This window comes from Herpailurus yagouaroundi, unplaced genomic scaffold (assembly GCF_014898765.1).
Source record: "Herpailurus yagouaroundi ecotype Mexico unplaced genomic scaffold, PumYag 165, whole genome shotgun sequence".
In the NCBI taxonomy this organism is placed as follows: domain Eukaryota; kingdom Metazoa; phylum Chordata; class Mammalia; order Carnivora; family Felidae; genus Herpailurus; species Herpailurus yagouaroundi.
Window position 1 is genome coordinate 30,512,161 of NW_024412406.1, and position 18,329 is coordinate 30,530,489.

At 40.3% G+C, this 18,329-nt stretch overlaps 1 protein-coding gene across 1 annotated transcript in view; it reads left to right on the forward strand.

Moving 5' to 3' along the window:
• PXDNL (peroxidasin like) overlaps positions 1–18,329 on the forward strand; it is a 430,785-nt gene that overhangs the window by 400,020 nt on the left and 12,436 nt on the right. Inside the window, exons 18-19 of the mRNA XM_040487847.1 lie at positions 8,398–8,512; positions 13,061–13,190. Coding sequence (XP_040343781.1) covers positions 8,398–8,512; positions 13,061–13,190 — 245 coding nt within the window. The remainder of the gene's footprint in view (positions 1–8,397; positions 8,513–13,060; positions 13,191–18,329) is intronic.

Genomic DNA, 18,329 nt, shown 5'->3' on the forward strand with positions numbered 1-18,329 from the left:
ATATATATATATATACACACACACATATATATATATATATATGTATACATATATATATATACCACTTCATTTTGAGATGAGGAAGCAAACATTGCAAACATCAGAGGAATGTGCCCTCCTTATTTATTAGCACAGCTCGGGATAGAACACAGATCTCAGGTTCAAGTCCAGGTTTTGTTTTGGTTTCTCCTTTTCTTACCTTGTAATGTCATAGCTCGTTTTGTTTTCTCTCTACTTTCTGTAAGTCCCTTTTGCCCGTAGTAAATATAGGAACTTTTCTTTAGCTGGATGCCCTTCCTTTTTAGAATCCTGTACTAACATTGTAAATGCAACACTCTTGACATTCTACCATCAATTTAAACTAATTTTTAGTATCATTTAATCAATAGATCAAGAGCCTTTGCATAATATTATAGACCTCACAGATGCAAATAGCAATATTCACAAGTCCTTATTGCCAGCCTACGTATTTCAGCAGACTGTATAATTGGCACATTTGTTTGTGCCATAAATCAAATAAATCTCACTGTACTGATAAAATGGATTTTACATAGAGCATAAAACATTTCCTTAAGTATCAAACAGAAAATGATTTATTCCCCAGTCATTTTAGAAATTAAAAATAATGTCTAATGCAGGTGATGTATTAAGACACCATGCCACTTGACTAAATAAAACTTCTTTGGAATAAAACAATTTCACAAAGAGCCAACAGATGTATATTTTCTCCTGGGATTTATGGAACCATCTGGTCTTCCAGTTTCCAGCTGCATCGTTTACGTTAAGTTCTGTCTTTAAAGCATCAAGTAATTTTAAATACAGTATATTTTACATACAAATGTAAATATATTTATGTTTACTCTTGACTTTAGTTCAAATAAATTGTGCTTATGTTTGTAAACTAATGAAAGTTTAATTTCTTCCATAAGAGACTGATTTTATTACCATAATATTTCATGACGTTATGGCTGTTTCATGCTTAACTTAACAAAAAGCCTTCAAAGTGTTGCTAAAGAAGTAAGATTTCAGCAACTCCTATAAAGCTTTAATGAACTAATTAATTTGCAACAGCGTTCTCAGGATTGTCTTTGAAAGTTGTTGCTGTTTCTAATAGCGTGCCTTGGGACATCTCCCCCTCTCCTTGGCTCTGCTGGTACAGTCTTTTCTATGAAAAGCATGTTGACCTCGAGGTGAAGAACAAACCGCATGAGCGGGATTAAGTTGCTCTGAACAGCCCTGAAATGATACAAAATATGATGTGTTCCAGTGGGGATACAGTTAATGAATCCAATTCTACTGATACTGTTGACTTTACATGCGGCGTGAGGTATTCCCTGGAAAATGACATCTCGTAAGTTCTGAGGATATTGAGTTATCTTCCAAATACAGCCTTCTCCATTTATTTACAATCTGTGACATCCCAGTGGGGAAAAAAGTCTTCTATCAGAAGTAGGTTGTTAAATAAGCATGGTTCCATTAAGTTGTTTAAGTTAGGGAAAGGCCTCTTAACCCCCAAAATTTGTGTTTCTGGTAACCAAGTCCCGTTTAGGATTACTGTAAAATTTAAAAAAAATCTTCGTTATATTTAGAATTATTAGTGATGTTTAAGTATTGACACTGATAGTGAAGTGTGGTCCCATGAAGTGTTAAGTTACTTACCAGTAACAAAGGATGTATCCTTGGCAGCTCACTAGGGGAATAAAATCAACAATGTAGAAACTAAGGGAAACACTGATGAACCATAAGCAAAAATTAAAGAAAGCTAGTAAGACTCATATGTAGCTGAAGTTCCAGTGTACTAAGAGAATTATTAAAAGTAGAAAATTCTTAGCTGTATCCAAAAGCGATTTTAACTACGTCATTACAAGACACATACATAAGCCAAATATTTAGCATGTATAAATATAAAAGCATAGGTAAAGTAAGTCAGGCACATGAAAAGATAGAAACATGAGTGGCAATAACAATATTTTAAAAAGTTGAATTTAAGGAAGAAAGCATTAGTGGAAACAGGTCTACTTTTATTTAACAATCTATAAGTGTCACAGTTAGAAATGCTAATGTGTGAAATATCTTAGCATCTATTTAGCACACTTTAAAGGAATTGGATTTGAATATTATTGAGGAGATCAATTTATAAGAGGTAATATCTGGGGCACCTGGGTGGCTCAGTCGGTTGGGCGGCCGACTTCGGCTCAGGTCATGATCTCGCGGTCCGTGAGTTCGAGCCCCGCGCCGGGCTCTGTGCTGACGGCTCGGAGCCTGGAGCCTGCTTCGGATTCTGGGTCTCCCTCTCTCTTCCCCTCCCCAGTTCACTCTCTGTCTCTCCAGAATAAATAAACACTAAAAAAAAATTAAATACAATTGTTACTTAGGCATTTTTAAATCATTTGAACAGATAGTTTGTCAAGAAGGTAATGAAAATTAGGTGGGATACTTAATGCTTTAATAATAAATTAATATTTTAAATAAGTGAACACTTTAGTTTTCTAAGGCTGCCATAATGAGATACCCCCAGCTGGGTGGCTTGAACAGCAGACATTTCTTGTGTTACCATTTTGGAGGTCAGAAGAATTGTAGGTACAGATTACAGGACGTGAAGGAGACTCTGTGCTCTGCCTGTCCCCCGGCTTCCCGTGGTTGCTGGCATTGACATTACTTGGCATCTCCCGATTCACCCCAGATTCTACATTCATCGTCACATGGGTTTCCACCTGTGTATCTGTGTCCAAGCTTCCCCTTTGTATAAGGACACCAGGCACAAGGGATTAGGACCCACCCTCCGTCAGTGTGAGTTCTTCTTAACTAACTACATCTGCAGTGGCCCTTTGGCCAAATAGGGTTACAGTCGGAGGTGCGGGGGATTATGGGTTAGGACTTCAACATATGACTTCAGGGGGAGCATCGTTCAATCCAGAAAAAATGCCTTTCTGTTGTTTGAAGCCAATGCGTGGTAACTTGTCACACTGCAATAGACAATTGATACAGTTGTAAGGTGAAAAGAAAATGGAATGCTGATAAGAGTATGAAGAAATATCTATGGTTTTCTGCTGTGACCCCTCCCTTCAAAACAATTGGGAAAGTTCAGTGTTGCTCACTAATTCAGATGAAACACCATCTAAAGATAGGAAATGTTCATATACTTGGTTCCTTCATAGGAACCAGGAGCTAGGAATTAAAGTTGGCTGTTGTATTATATAAATACAGTATAAAACCACAGCACTGAGTAGAGTTGTTCTCAAACTGCCCCCAAATTGATTGTCGTTTTTATTATGTATCTTTAAGTTTCTGTCTGTACCTTTTTTTTCCTTTTTCTCTTCTCGCCAGCAAACGAGAAGCGCTAAAATGTTAAGAAACAAGTGCCGAAGATAACTTAAAACAGTGTTACGTATTTTTGCCAGTTTTTAAGGCTGTCATCATTGATACATTTTTAATATGCGTAATGCAGCATCAGGACACCGATATTCCAGAGTTGCAGGGTTTTGATCAATTCACGGAAACGTGCGACTGCCTGAATCATGGTGGCTTCACTTCCCCTACTTGAATTTTATTTGTTCACCCGTCAAGGAATGTCCGTCCACTCCAACCAATGAGAATATTCAGGCCTGTTCCTAAGGCATCGTGCTGAATCCTCTGACTTCATTAAATTAATCATCAGTGTCTATACCCCTTGTCCTGACATGTCTCCTTACCATGTGTCCACCTCTGGACCAGACTAGATGGGGTCTAAGTTCGGATATGACTCTTAGGGACATTATTAGATTCTACATGCCTATTGAAATAAACTTTCCTTTTCTCAGTACTCACTGCCAAGCAGACTAACACCATGTTTCTACTCGTTTAATTTGATGGTGCATTTAAATAGCAAATTGTTGCTTTTGTACAAATTCAGCAAATTGTTCTGTGCTGTTTTTCACTACAAAGAAAAAAAATCCTGAAGTGTTTTTACCAATGATTTGGGAGCGGGGGGGGGGGTTGTTTTTTAAACTCACTTGGAATTGCCTTGCAAAAAAAATCTGCCTACGAACACATTAAGTTTTAATTCATTCAAGGACATTTTTTGAATGCCAGTTGTATGCTTATGAACAAAAACATTTATAACTCTGACATTATGCAAAAGTTGTTTATGAACTAAATAACTCACTTATCTTATTCTCTAACATTTATTCCAGAAATAAGGGCCATGTTTGAGCTTCCTCTGTGCCTGGCATTCTTGCCGAGTGCTTTGCTCCTCTTAGCTCATTTAATCCTCTCACCAAGTCCATGGGATAAATTGTGTTACCGAGCTCTGTACTGATGAGAGCGGAGTCAGCAAGTTCAAATTGCTTATCCAAAGTAATATAATTGAAATGTGGAAGACGTGGTACAAAGCCAGACAGTTTGATTCTTGCAATCAAACTCTTAAACACAGAAAATGACAAGAAACTGGATATTTAAAAATAATGGTTCGTCCTCTTCGATTTCATTCATTCATTCATTCATTCATTCAAATATTTATTGAGTATGTATCATGTGCAGGTGCTGTACTACGTGTTGAGGATAAACTGGCCGGTAGGACAGAGCCCTCCTCTCTGATATCTTCTGAACCAATGGAGAGTGGTAGATAGGTGTGCGCAGAGCGTTAAGAGAAAGTGATGAATTTCCATCTCACCTGGTCTTAGCAGTTCAAGAAAGGCTTCTTAGAGATGGTGACACGATACCTGTGGTGTTTGTTACTCGGGTGAGATCAAATAAAGTTGGCGCTGGGTGGTGAGCCACCAATGGCGCCGTTGACAGAAGTGAAGAGAGAGGAGGATGTGCACACAGGGAAGGATTTCTTTTGGTTCAGTAAAGATCTAGGCCTTCATTCATAGGACACAGGCTATGGGATGGGTTGGGGAGGACAGCGAAGGCTGTGCCCAATGGGAAGTTCCACACACTGGCGCGCACACACATTGCCTGAGGCTTCTTGGAAACGAGCCATGTTGCTTTGTCTTCATCCACACTTCCTGATGCTATTCCTGAAGCAGGAGCTGCTGTGTTTATTTGTGCCCCACCCCCAAGTCATATGTAGACCAGAAATTTGACAATACTTTTGAGCCAATTTGAATTCAAGTCATTAACTAGCCCTATTCATTCATTCATTCATTCATTCATCTATCCATTCATTTCGTTAACAAAGAATGGTACCATTATTTTGAAGTTGTACAAACATATCTAAGAGTTTTAATCTTGTTATTTGTATATTTCTCATTCTTTGGTATAGTGTAGCAGTTAAGAGTTTGGACTTTTGAGGGGCGCCTGGGAGGTGCAGTTGGTTAAGCTTCTGACTTGGGCTCAGGTCATGATCTCACGGTTCCTGGGGTTGAGCTCTGCATCGGGTTCTGTACTGATAGCTCAGAGCCTCCTTCAGATTCTGTGTCTCCCTCTCTCCCTGCCCTTTCGCCGTTCATACTCTCTCTCTCAAAAATAAACATTAAAACAATTTTTTTTTAAAAAAAGGTTGGACCTTTGAGTCCAAATGTCTGGATTCAAATCCTGCTTCTTCTGTAAAAGCTGGAGTACCTCAGAGAAGGTAGTGTAACCTCTCTGTGCCTTAGGTTCCTCAAGTTCACAATAGGGATAAAAATATCCACCACACGTTATGACCAAGTTTCAAATAAATAATTGATGTCAAGCCTAAGAACAGAGTTCGAACAAGTGTATATACATATTTATATCAGATATATAAGCAGAGGTGTAAAACCAAAGCATCTACCAAATTAACATACTGTTTAAATTCAGATGTTGTTTGCACAAGAGCCAAATACTCAGCAATCAAGGATGCTTTGCTATAACTAGGGATAATACCAAAGTGAATTTTTTTAAAAAAGATGTCGGGACTCAAACAGCTGCCACATTAAAAGACCTGCATGGTCATTGCAGCCCTAGTGGGTTGCCCACCCAATCCTCCACTGATAGAAACTCTCAGTGCTCCTTCTCTGGTGAAACACGGGTGGGGGGAGTACTTGTCTGTGTTTCTGACCACATAATGTGCACCGCTGTATGCCTGACATTACAAAGACCACTCCTTGCCTTTGGGTTTTATGTATATGACCTTGCATATTCTGTTGGTGCTTCAAAATACATTCTGAAGTTCTGTCTCCCAAAAAAAAAAAAAAAAAATGAAAGACGATAGATAATGTGAGTTGACCTGCAGTCCCTTTCCTTTATAGTTTTTCCTTTTTAATGAGAATTAGAAGGGGAGATACTTGCTTGACTGGAAATGCCATGTTTTTCCACTTGCAAACTCTTCAAAACTAAGAACCACACCTTATTCCTTTCGATTTTCCCTGCATTGCTTAGCGTAATACCTTCGTTTAGGAAGTTCTACCTAAATATTCATTGCCAAAAATGATATATTGTTCTGAAAGAGAAAAACTAAGTTTTATTACATGAGTTAAACCTAATGTTTTCAGCTGGGTTCTTTTTGTTCTCAATCCTATTTCTTTGTTTCTCACCTAAATCTGCAAATATTTATGGATTGCGGATTATTGATGAGGTGCTAGGTTGAGGCAGTGGTGTAAAAATAAGCATGTATAGATCTGTTAGTGTAATGCATAGCTTTATCTATAATGTCTGAAAACTCTGGTTTCAAAAGTAACATAAGAAACGGTTTCAGCAACATGCATTTCCCACCAGTTGATCAGCAAAGCTGCCCAGTTGAGGTAGTTTGTCATTGCCACAGTGACACCTCCCTTCTTGAATATTTCTCTGTCCCCAGGAATCTGTAGTTCCATGTTCCTCCTTGATTGTCTGAAGTCTTCCACCTGTCCCGGGGCTCACCCCCATTGAAGTGACTCAGACTTTGGAATAACCCATTTCTCCCTGCTTACTTACATTTACTGGTTTTTAAAAAAAGTTTTTAAACATTTGTGTATTTTTTGAGAGACAGAGCATGGGTGGGGGCGGGGCAGAGACAGAGAATCTGAAGCCGGCTCCAGGCTTCGAGCTGTCAACACAGAGCCCGACGTGGGGCTAGAACCCACGAACTGAAGTCGGACACCCAACCGCCCGAGCCACCAGGTGCCCCCGCGTTGATTGTTTTTAAGTTGTATAAATAATGACTTTCTCATTGAAAACTGGGAAAAAACAAAGGAGGTAGAATAAGAAAAAAGAAATAACAACTGTAACCAGTGTTCTAGACACATCACTGTTACCATTTTGACATGTTTTCATTTCAGTTTATTTTCTATGTTTTAATATTGGTGAGTTCATACTGTATAAGGAAGTCTTTTTTTTTTTCATTTTGTGTCAAATTTTACAGAATTGGCAGTTCATTATGTTGTTTGAAAAACTCAGTCTTCAGCTTTGCTCAGCAATTTATCATGGGCCACGTTCCTCTTGATTTTAATTTTCATGTACTTAAGGTGAAGTTGTAAGTTGTCTTTACTCCCCCTTCCCTTAGAAATAACTGGATAACTGCCCAACACAAAAAGCTACAGGGTAAGTCCTTGTTCCCCTCCAATTTATGCTGCCCAGTGTAATCTTTGAGTTTCAACTGCATGGTGAAATGCTCTGGGATAGTTATCATGTTCCTCTTACATCTAGTTTTTCCACCAGTATTAAAAATTCCTATATTTATTTGTTTATTTCATTTTATTTTATTTTATTTTATTTTTTTTGAGCTTTAGTAGTTTTGCTCTCTGGAAAAGTAGGTTCTTCTATCGTTTTTTCTTCTCAATATACCTAGTTTCCAATCCAACTATTTTCAGATGAAATTTAAAGGGCATTTTTTGTGGTCTTTCCTATTTACATAACAATTTTCATACCGTTCTCCTATATTTTTTTAATTGTGGCGAAAAACACCATTACTTCTACACAGAACGTGAAATCTCCCGTGCTCACTAACCATTTTATGCGTACAGCCCAGTCGTGTTAACTCAGTGCACTTTGTTGTGCAGTCAAGATCATTTTAAAAAAACTCGTCTTGGGGAACCTGGGTGGCTCAGTCGGTTAAGCGTCCGACTTCGGCTCAGGTCACAATCTCGCGGTCCGTGAGTTCGAGCCCCGCGTCGGGCTCTGTGCTGACAGCTCAGAGCCTGGAGCCTGTTTCGGATTCTGTGTCTCCCTCTCTCTCTGCCCCTCCCCCGTTCATGCTCTGTCTCTCTTTGTCTCAAAAATAAATAAATGTTAAAAAAAAACTCGTCTTGAGTTGGTAGGCAGGGTAGACAAAGTAACTTGAAGGGCTTGGAATTTCAAGCATTCTGTCTACCGCAGTTTTGTTCCTTTCCTCATTGTCAAGTCCTCCGGTGAGCCGTGTCCTCGGGCATACTGCGCTGACTGAAGGGCCTTGCACCCCCCTCCTCAGCTCAAGTGCTAATCAGGACGGTGAGGCCAATGTCACACGACGCTCATGTGGATGCTTTTCCCCCACAGGTTGTAGGAGCAGAGGACAGTTGAGAGCATTCGCACAAGAGTCTCGAAAGAAACGCTCTGCTCAATACAGCTATCCTGACGAGCAAGATAAGGACTTACGTGATCTGAGTCGTGGGTATGTAAAGAAATATTTAATTTCTTTAGGCTGTTTCCTAGAGATTTGCTTCAAATGTACAGTTTGAGGGGTTTTATGGGAACCACAGTCGACTCATTTACATGCAGGATAACTTACGCGAAGATGGACAAATAAATACATTTTGTGATAAATATGGGTCCCTTTTCGCCGTGAACATCATATCCAGGGCAGGCTTGGCAGGAAATGCTTCTCAACAAAGTACAGAACATTGCACATCGTGAGTGTTATTTTCGATTCCTTAAATCGCATTATGGATATTGCTGTGTTTTAAATTCTTTTTGAAAATAGGAAACTCAGCATATTGTTTGTAAGAAAAGCAGTAATGTTTATCAAGTTAAGTTGAGTTGAGTTCATGTACAGTCGGTTGCAAGGAAGGTTTAGTTTGTGACCAAGATGGGATATTTTTGAACTCTTGGGAAATCGGGAAATGTCTATCTTGTTACTTTGGAATTTGTTAGGACTTGTCTTGTGACACTTACATACGAGCTTCATCTATGGTTACTTCTTCACGTTTCTCCTCACATTGTCTCAGAAGCTTCTGAACACGGAAACAGGATATATTCAAGTAGTTCCTTTTCACTGAGTAAATATCAGTAGATGCTTGTGTAATTAAATTACCCAAAACAACAAACAAACAAAACCTTTGTAATCCACAGCCCCCTAGGAGGGGTACGTTGTTACCACACACTAATAGCTTTGTCCTTCATAGCAGCCTCCTGAGTATTACAATTCAGCCAAATTCAAAGTGCATCCTTGAAGTTCCTGTCTTCAATTAAAGTGGGAATTTGTGAAGTAAGATTTACTTACTGTCTTGTAAGATTTGCCGTCTAGGAGGGGGGGCAGGGTCATCTGATGAGAGAGACGGGTAAAGGCTTCAGATGCTGGCACAGGTTCGTGGCGTTTCCACTACACAATTCCGAGTCGTGTGCAAGTTCAGAATCTCCGCTTCCTCGACTGTAAAATGGGCAGCACTTCCTGCGACTTGTTAACGTTGGGAATACGTCTGTGTGACGCACCTAATGGTAATGTGGGATGTGGCGTTTTACAGGCGTTCCATAAAAACCAGGACAGCAAATGCTGTTCCGGTGCTCACCGTATGCCGAACATTCTTTTAAATACTATGCAAATAGTAACTCATTGAACCAAAGCGCTCGTGCAGGTACTGATACGAAATCGAATTCCGATGCCGTGTGGTTCAGAACAAGGTGTAGTTAGCGCTTCTGGGCCTTTAGCCTAGGCAGAGGCAGTATCTTGAGAAAGCGACTAAGGTTTTGATGAAGGTTTAGGGATTACCAGTGTGGAAGAACAGTGAGCGTAGTCATGGGAGCAAAGAAAAGTGACGTGTGTGTTTGGAGAGTGGTAAGGCTGGCGTGTCTGAACGAGCAGGTGTGTTCAGTGCTTAGGGACGAAGAGCATTCCGGAAGAATGTTCTATAAAAGGAGATGGAGGCAGAGAAAGAAAGGGCTTTAATTCCAGGCTAAGGAAGGAAACCTATTCCATATGTTCCTGGGGCCCCTTCTTGCAAGGTAATTAGACCGCTGACCAGGAGCCGGAGCCCCGGTGAGAACCATCTGCAAATAATTTAAGTGGCAGAAAACAGTCACTGGGCCGTTACGTAACTTAGCATTTCATTTGCTTTGTAATTCACTCTCCTCCGTGACATGCTTCACCAGAGAAAACTTGGAAATAGATGTTGGCCCACATATTTGCAGGCAGGTTTTCTTTTCTTACAAGATGTCAATGGGGATGTGGCTCTGACGGTCACGTCCACACGTATGCGGCAAGGACAACACAGCCAGTACCTGCCTTCTGCCCCCTCCCCCCCCACGGCCACATCCGGGTCCTTCGAAAAGATTCGTTTCACTTGTTTGGAGGTGAAAACTGAATGTATGATATTATCCACACTCTTAAGATGATGGTGACCTTGTCAAAGTTGCGCTCACATGCGGCCTTTTGTCACTCGGCTACAGATTGGACGATTTCAATTTCAGCCTCCTGCCAGTCTTCGCGTATTTTACGCTCACACACTTTGCAATTGGGAGTTATCGTTGACGTGACAATAAAAAGATAATAGCAGCTTTGTTTTGTCCTGTAGCGACGTACTTCAGTGACCCATTAGAGGTGGTTCTGTGCTGCTCGGGCACAAGACATTCGTATGACGGAAGGTGGGGGGGGGGGGCGTTCCAGGGGAAACCCGACCGAGTTTGCTGACTGGCTCCTACAGGGCCAGACCCCCTCGATCGCCGTGCACAGAGCACGCAGGCTATGACTTCACTCGTGCTTTTCTCCGCACATTCGTCTTTCTTGCATTTACCCTCCCTCACTTCAACACACTGTTCATGAGTTCGCATCACTTTAACTTGACAAATATTACTCTTCTTTCGTCACAAACCCTATGCTGAATTTCATGCTTCTAATAAGAATTGAAAATGTAGTGGGGCACTTGGGTGACTTAGTCGTGAAGCATCTGGCTCATGATTTCGGCTCAGGTCGTGAGATCCAGCCCTGTGTCTGGCTCCAGGCTCAGACTCCCTCTCTCTCTGCCCCTCCCCCACTTGCTAGCGCTCTCTCTCTCTCTCTCTCTCTCTCTCTTAAAGTATTTAAAAACGGGAGTTTAAAATACAACAACATCCATACTGTCCATGTTTTCTTTCATACACCACCATCCACCAACAATCTCCCCAGCTAGTATCTTTGTCTGTTTTCTCTCCTCCCACGTTGCCTGAAACAAATCTAATCAGGCCTAAAATGTGTGGTTAAGAAAGGACTTCTAAATTTTGTTTCTAAAAATCCTGATTTGCATCTAGCTGTGCAATTTAATAGCTGTATAATATGGACATGTTAACAACCTTCTAAGCTACAGTATTCTCATCTGAAAAACAAGGCTGTTTCAAGTATCTCTTAGCACCGCTGGGTGCCTTGATTGAGGTGATGATGTGGCCTCCGGGGCAGACAATCAGAACTGCAGGGTCCCTGAAATGGGCAAAGAACTACAGTCTGCTTTATTTAGCCTCGGTGACTCACCCACACCCCCTACTCCAGGCAGAAGCCATTACTTTCTTCTCTGTCTTCCTCGTACAAATGTTGTATTTCCTGCTCGCTGGTCACCCAGTCTTTTCTGAGAGAATGTGAGCAGCCTCCTTGCTGGAATGCACCCCCACATCTGTGTAGTGTAATGCCGGTCACATGGGGGGCGGCCCCCCCCCCATCCTTGTTCCATTGTAAACACCATCCGATTGTGTAAAATCTGGTCTTGCCAATATCAGCTACTCCCCATGTTCCTGCATTCAACGCGTTAGATCTTGGTGATGCCTTTAGACAATCATGCAGACTTCTTTGTGGTTAAATCCCTCTGGTTAGACGCTGATGATTTACAGGAGAGAGCACTATGAAGACAAAAATCTCAGATAATTTTAATTCAAATTATCCATTGTCATTAATATCATCCATATCGACACTTGTGCCCTTGAATTGATTTGAACACAGCATCATAGTAAAAGCTGGTGTATGGTCCCTATTGATTCGTGGCACCTCTAAGTCAGTGTCTTAAGGGACATAGAGTTGATCTAGTGACTGAGCGTAACTGGCAGTGGTAACTTCTGTTCTTTTCCAGTGCTACCTTTTTCTAACTTCTCTCCCTCTGATGAAAACTCTGTAACGTGTCCTTGGTTTAGGAATTGTTTTACCAGCTCATGGGACATGTCTGGCAAGCCATTTTCTTACTCAACAATAGAGGACATACATCAAGCAGAACAAAGGGGAACAGTTTGGAAAGTTACGATGACTTCTTCACAAGGAACAACTTTTAACAAAATTTGGAAAAAAAAAGAAAACTTGACATAGCATGTCAAGTAAATCAAATTTATATATAAATATTTTTAACAAGATAGCATAATCATAGATGGGTGGAACTTTCATTTCAATTTTCTAAACTCATTATTTACCTCTGTCTTTTGAGAACTTCAGTTAAGCTCCAGGAATTATCTTTTAAATTCAGCCCGAGAATTTTTATTTCCTTTTATTATCGACAATACTGAGCTATTTTGCATCTGGTTTAAGATTAGATTTTTGTCAGACTAGTATTCTTATCTTAATTTAGTTCTTGCCATGAATTTATAATAGAGCAAGGAACTTTCCCACCTGGGTGCTATATAATATATAATATTTAACTTGTCACTGGTGTTTCACTGTGAAATGAAATGAACAATTTTTAGCAAAAGACATAATTTGAGATCTAAATAATATGTCAAATAGGTAATACTTCATGGCATTCCCTTTATTTCCTAAGAAACATTTCCTTATCATTTTAAGTAAACTATGTGAAGCAGATGTGACACTCTGGATTGTCTCCTTAAGTGCCATTTAATTTTAATTTCTAATTCCAGTCACATCTTTTTCTTTTGATGGTCACACAGAGCAGCAGTGACAATGCCATGTACATTCCAATGCCTGAGGAATACTTGTTGATTTTTTTTTTATCATGCAACTTTTATTTTTCAGCGTTTTATTTGCTTCTTGTACACACAGGCAACAAGATCACTTGTCCGTAGTTGAAGATGGTAGAAATGTGACGTTTCTGGCAAAAACAGAGTTTGCCCAAGATTTCAGCAATTTTGCAGCAGAAATTAAAAAAACCATCAAAGCTCTCAGAGAACAGGTATGTTCCCATGCCCAAATAATACGCCCTTATTGTATAGATTGGAATAAATAGATTAAGAAAATCTGACCAATAACTCTGTAAGTATATAGCACAATACCGGGATAATAAAACGGGGTTATTATATATGTGGAGAGCTTCCTTGTCATAGTTGAGTTCAGGGAAGGAGGACTTGGGTAAAACCCACATCCTGTCTACTAAATGCCAATGTGTTCCGCACAAAAGGGTTTCTGTGTCGGGGGCTCTGTTCCTGCTCAGTGCATCCCTAAATAGTTGTGTTTGATGCTCTCTTCATCTCTGTGGATGTACATAATTTGTAACAGGCACAGCACGCACTTTTCTTATAATTTTTTTTTTTTTTTTTGAAATGGAGTCGAGCAAACCTCTTAGGGATTACTGCTTTGTCTGGCTTTCCTTTTCTGAAAAAGTGATTGTTGAAAATGAACTTTCCACATGCCTCCGCACTTTTGCTCATTTTCTCAGTTGTCCTGGCTCAGGGTTTATTTCACTTTTCCTAAAACTTGGGGAGGAACCCATGAGAGATTTGGCTTGATTAGAAATGGCAATTCGATGGTTTTATTCAGACATGGAGTCTGATCTCTTTCAAGGCACGGTGCCATGCTGGCTGTTCCCTTGACTTCAGTGTTACTGGCTTTAGTATATGCTTTCCTTTGTACCGTCAGCGCCTTGAGGCAGAAAGCACTGCGGGGGGGGGGGGGGGGGGCGGTGTGTGTGAGAAGAACCCAGGGTCTGCTGCCAGGAACTTCCGATTTTACAAGTTGTCTGACCTGGGCAATTTATGTAACCACTCAGAGCAAGTGTCCGGCCTCTGGACTTTCAGGAATGTAATGAGAATCATATGAGATTATATGGCAGGGGCACTCTGCGAACAGTAACCCTCTCAATGTATTACTGTTGCGTGTGAACATAAACATACCATCTCGCATAGAAATGGGCGATTACCTGCTTGCTGTGTGTGCCACCCTGAGGGGCTGGCCGCAGCCACGGTCCGCATCAGTGCTCTACCTACCCATCAGTGCCCGTCCTTGTGACCAGAACGCCCACTTGTCCGGTCACGGGTCCAATCTGAGTCTGAACATAAATCTGAAAGATGTGAAGCATGGTTTCTAGAAGGTTATTCTTAAAGGTTCAGGTTATTCTATCTTGGCCTGGTTGAGGTGACCTAGGACTCTGGGACATCACTGAGTCTGGGAACCTCTCTTTCATTTGCAGTGAGCTCACATGTCGTAGAAGAGATAAATTATAATGGCAGGACAGAGTCCTTAGCACTGGGCTGCAGAAGGTGGACCCTGCTGATTTTAAACACTAGTCCATTTATTTATGTAGGAAATTCTTTTTATCATAAACCTCTTTTATGGGATTTGCAGACACAGGTAGAATCCATAAGCAACATTTCAGTCCAATTTTATCTACACGTTGTTGGTGATAATTACACCTTTGATATGTTTTATAGTGATTAGAAGCATCCCAGATACCCTAAGACTACAGTAGCTGGCCCTGCTACATGTCCAGTAACACTCTGCGGTCGCACATTATCTCTAAATCTATCCAGAAAAAGTGTTTTTCCCTGTTAATTTGCTCTGCTCTTACATTCCATTGTAGATTTCTTAATAGCCGGGACGGTCTCACCGCTGGATTCTCTGTGCCTGACACATAGTACAGTAAAACCTTGGTTTGCCAGCATAATTCGTTCTGGAAACGTGTTTGTGATCCAAAGCACTTGTATATCAAAGCGAATGTCCCCGTAAGAAGTAATAGAGACTCAGATGATTCGTTCCACAACCCAAAAATATTCACATAGAAATGATTACAATACTGCAATATAGCGCAAAATAATAAAGAAAATACAAAACGTAAAGAAAAATAACTTAACCTGCACTTACCTTTGAAAACCTTCATGGCTGGTGTGAGGGAGACCAGAGAAAGGAGGGCTATTGCATGGGACGACTTTCACTGTCACTAATGGGCCGTCGTAAAGGCTCACCCGAATGTTGACTATAGTACAGTATTAATCAACTCCTGTCATATACTGTACTTAATGTAACTGACAATCAGGCAGCAGAGGGAAGGGTCTGACTGAAGAGTCAGCCTGACCTAGAATGAAGCAGAGCATCCCTAAGCTTACTCTTGTATGGAAAATCAAAGGACTGTCCATAGGTCCTTTGAAGGGACAAAAAAATATACTAATGCCAGTTGTGCGCACCTCCCAACGTTCTGAAAAATCACTGATTACTGACAAACACCGCGGCCTGAGATTGAACTTTCCAAGCATGGGTGATGATCCCCCAAAATCCCGCAGTGAGAGAGAGAGAGAGAGAGAGCTGGTGAGCCAGCAAGAAGAACCATGGGCTCGGTTGTGATCACGTGACATTCGGCATCACGTACTCCTCGCGTTGCAAGACATCGCTCGTTTATCGAGTTAAAATTTATTAGAAGTGTTTGCTCTTCTGGTGGAACACTCACAGAACAGGTTACTCGCCATCCAGGGTTTTCCTGTGCTTGTTGAAAAGCAGTCTTTTTGTTGTAATGCAAAGAGTGTCAGAGCTATCAGGAATACAAAGGGTGTTTTAGGACCGGACAAGGCCGGAAGAGGCAGTTAAAAGGTCCTGAGAGCTCTTCTAGAAGTCCGAGGTTTCCCTTCCACAGATGGGAAGACGTTGCAGTGGTGCACAGAGCTGCGTGAGCGCTGAATGACGCCTAACAAAATCTTCACAGGTAAAAAATGGGATAAAGAAACAACTGTGATGTAATACCAGCATTGGGAAATCAATGCAGATCGTGTAAAGGAGATTGAACAAGGAGAAGAGTTGAGAACGGAACACAGATAAATGGAACCCATTTCCTGGGTGGCTCTCAGGAGCGTCTACGGCTACACCTAGGACCAGAGCAGTAGGCACTCAGAGGTGGACAGGAAGAAGACAGGAGTGCTGAGGGCAAGCCGTATTTTCAGATAGGAGAAGCCCTTAGGATTTGCTACGAATCTGTCATTACTGTACAAAGACCTGAGTTTCAATGTTGAAATGGTGAAAGTGAGCCTCTTAGCTAAAGACAGACATTTCTGACGATGCAGCGTGTGCAACTTTGTGGCTTTTCTATTGCCCGTCAACATGGATGCAATATATCCTGTAAATAAATAAATAAACAAAACTCAAACCCTTTGATGTATGAAAAATGAGCATCCAGATAAAGTCATGTGTATTTTTCTTGGTCAAATTGAAGACAATGAAGAAGTAGATTAAACAGGATATGGAAACAGTGGTCCATAGTGGTACTCATCACACAGGAGATTATTGTTGTTCTTGAGACCTGTCCCTTGTCTATGATAAAAGATTCCAACCTTCATTATTAGCGAAGGGTTTCGACCTTTACTTTCTAACCCTAGGTGCATTATGTCTACGGGGCTGAGATAGTGTCAGTCTTGACAGTTTCTGTTGTTTGTCGTTTACATTTATTAGGTGATTTTGGAATGTCTAGAAAAGATATGCATTGATGTTGATCCCTTAACCATGATAGAATCAAAGTAATGAAAGTGGTCTGCAAATTCCATGGTATTCTAGCTGCATTGTAATCGGTGGATTATAGCGGATTATATTTGCCCTTTAAATATGATTCTGATCATTGCAGAGATAATTAGAGCCAAAGCTACACTCAGAACATTTAATTATTTCAGTTTTTGATAGTGCCTGATTTACTTGGCTGTGGAGGGTGTCCGGTCGGGGAGGTGGTTGTATATAATAAATAATGAGATGATATTTAAAAAAGTATACCTTTAATTAAAAATAAACTCTGAGCGAGGTTTTCAAATTGGTGTCACAGTAAGTACTTTATAAAGAATAGTTGAAACTTGGGGACAAAATCTCAGATCCCTGGTATCATGTTGAATGAATATAGAGTATAATAAGACATATATCAGACTCAAGCCATCAGATTTTTAAAAGGAAATCCAAGCCATCCAAATCAGGTCTTAAACCACTTATTTCAAGTTCTATTCAAGTTAAATAAGGTAGACAAGGTTGCACTTAATATTTAAAATTAATAAGATAAGCATATACTATATTTTGGTATAAATGTCAACACATAATAAAATTGAACCGTGGTCTTCATATGGTATATGCTTTTTCCACAACGCTTTAGTATAATGGGTATATTTTCTCCTTTTCTAGGACCCTATCATATAGGTATTTATTATTTTATGGTTGAGGTTTATGTTGTGTTTATACAACTCTGTCGTTGTGACATCATTAGCCAGAGCTAGAATTTACTTAAAACATTATAGGCTAGGAATTTATCTTGCAGATATAGCTTTTGCTTGTAGAAAAGAAAATGTCCTGTATATTTTGATGCAATTTCCAGGGCCACAAGGTGAGAAAAAATGGAGTCTACCTGTTTTACTATATGGAACTAAATTTTCACAGAATTACATAATCATGACAGGCAACTTATTTTTCTGTCACTTTTCAGAAATTGTATCATATGCGGTCAGATCTCAGACCTTATGACACAACTCAAAAAGTGCCTAATTTTGAGTATTGACGAATAGCACAGGGGAGATGCACAGATCTCACTGAACTATTTGCATGTGTTTACTTAAAATCATTTGGAATACCACATCAATTTTATGACATTTTAGAGGGAATTTTATTTTCTGATCGTTTCTGATAGTTTGTTATTTCTTGTTATGGTTTTTTTCAATAGAAAGATGAAATTCTGAAATTAAATGTAAACTGTAAGCTTATTTTATTACCCAAGGGGATGTATTGTATCAGTCAGGTCTCAGTGAAAATAACAGAAACTCCTCTAGTTGTTCCAAGAAATATTGGATTTTCATACAAGAAGTCAGAGGTTTTCACAACTGTTTGGAAAAGTGAGAGGAACAGAAGTCATAGAATCAGGTGCGGGAAGCTATTTGGTCCACAGGAGTTTACCTGGAAGCCACAGTGAATCTCAGCAATTTTGCAGAAGCCTTGAGGTCAGCCTGTGTACCTGTTAACAACCGTGCTTGAGAATAATACTGCTCTCCTTCCCAATCCTACCTGAGCGCCTCTCATGGGTAGGACTAACCCAGAACCAGACATGGAAAGAGATTGGGGTATGGTTGTCTAGATTTCTCCTGAGATC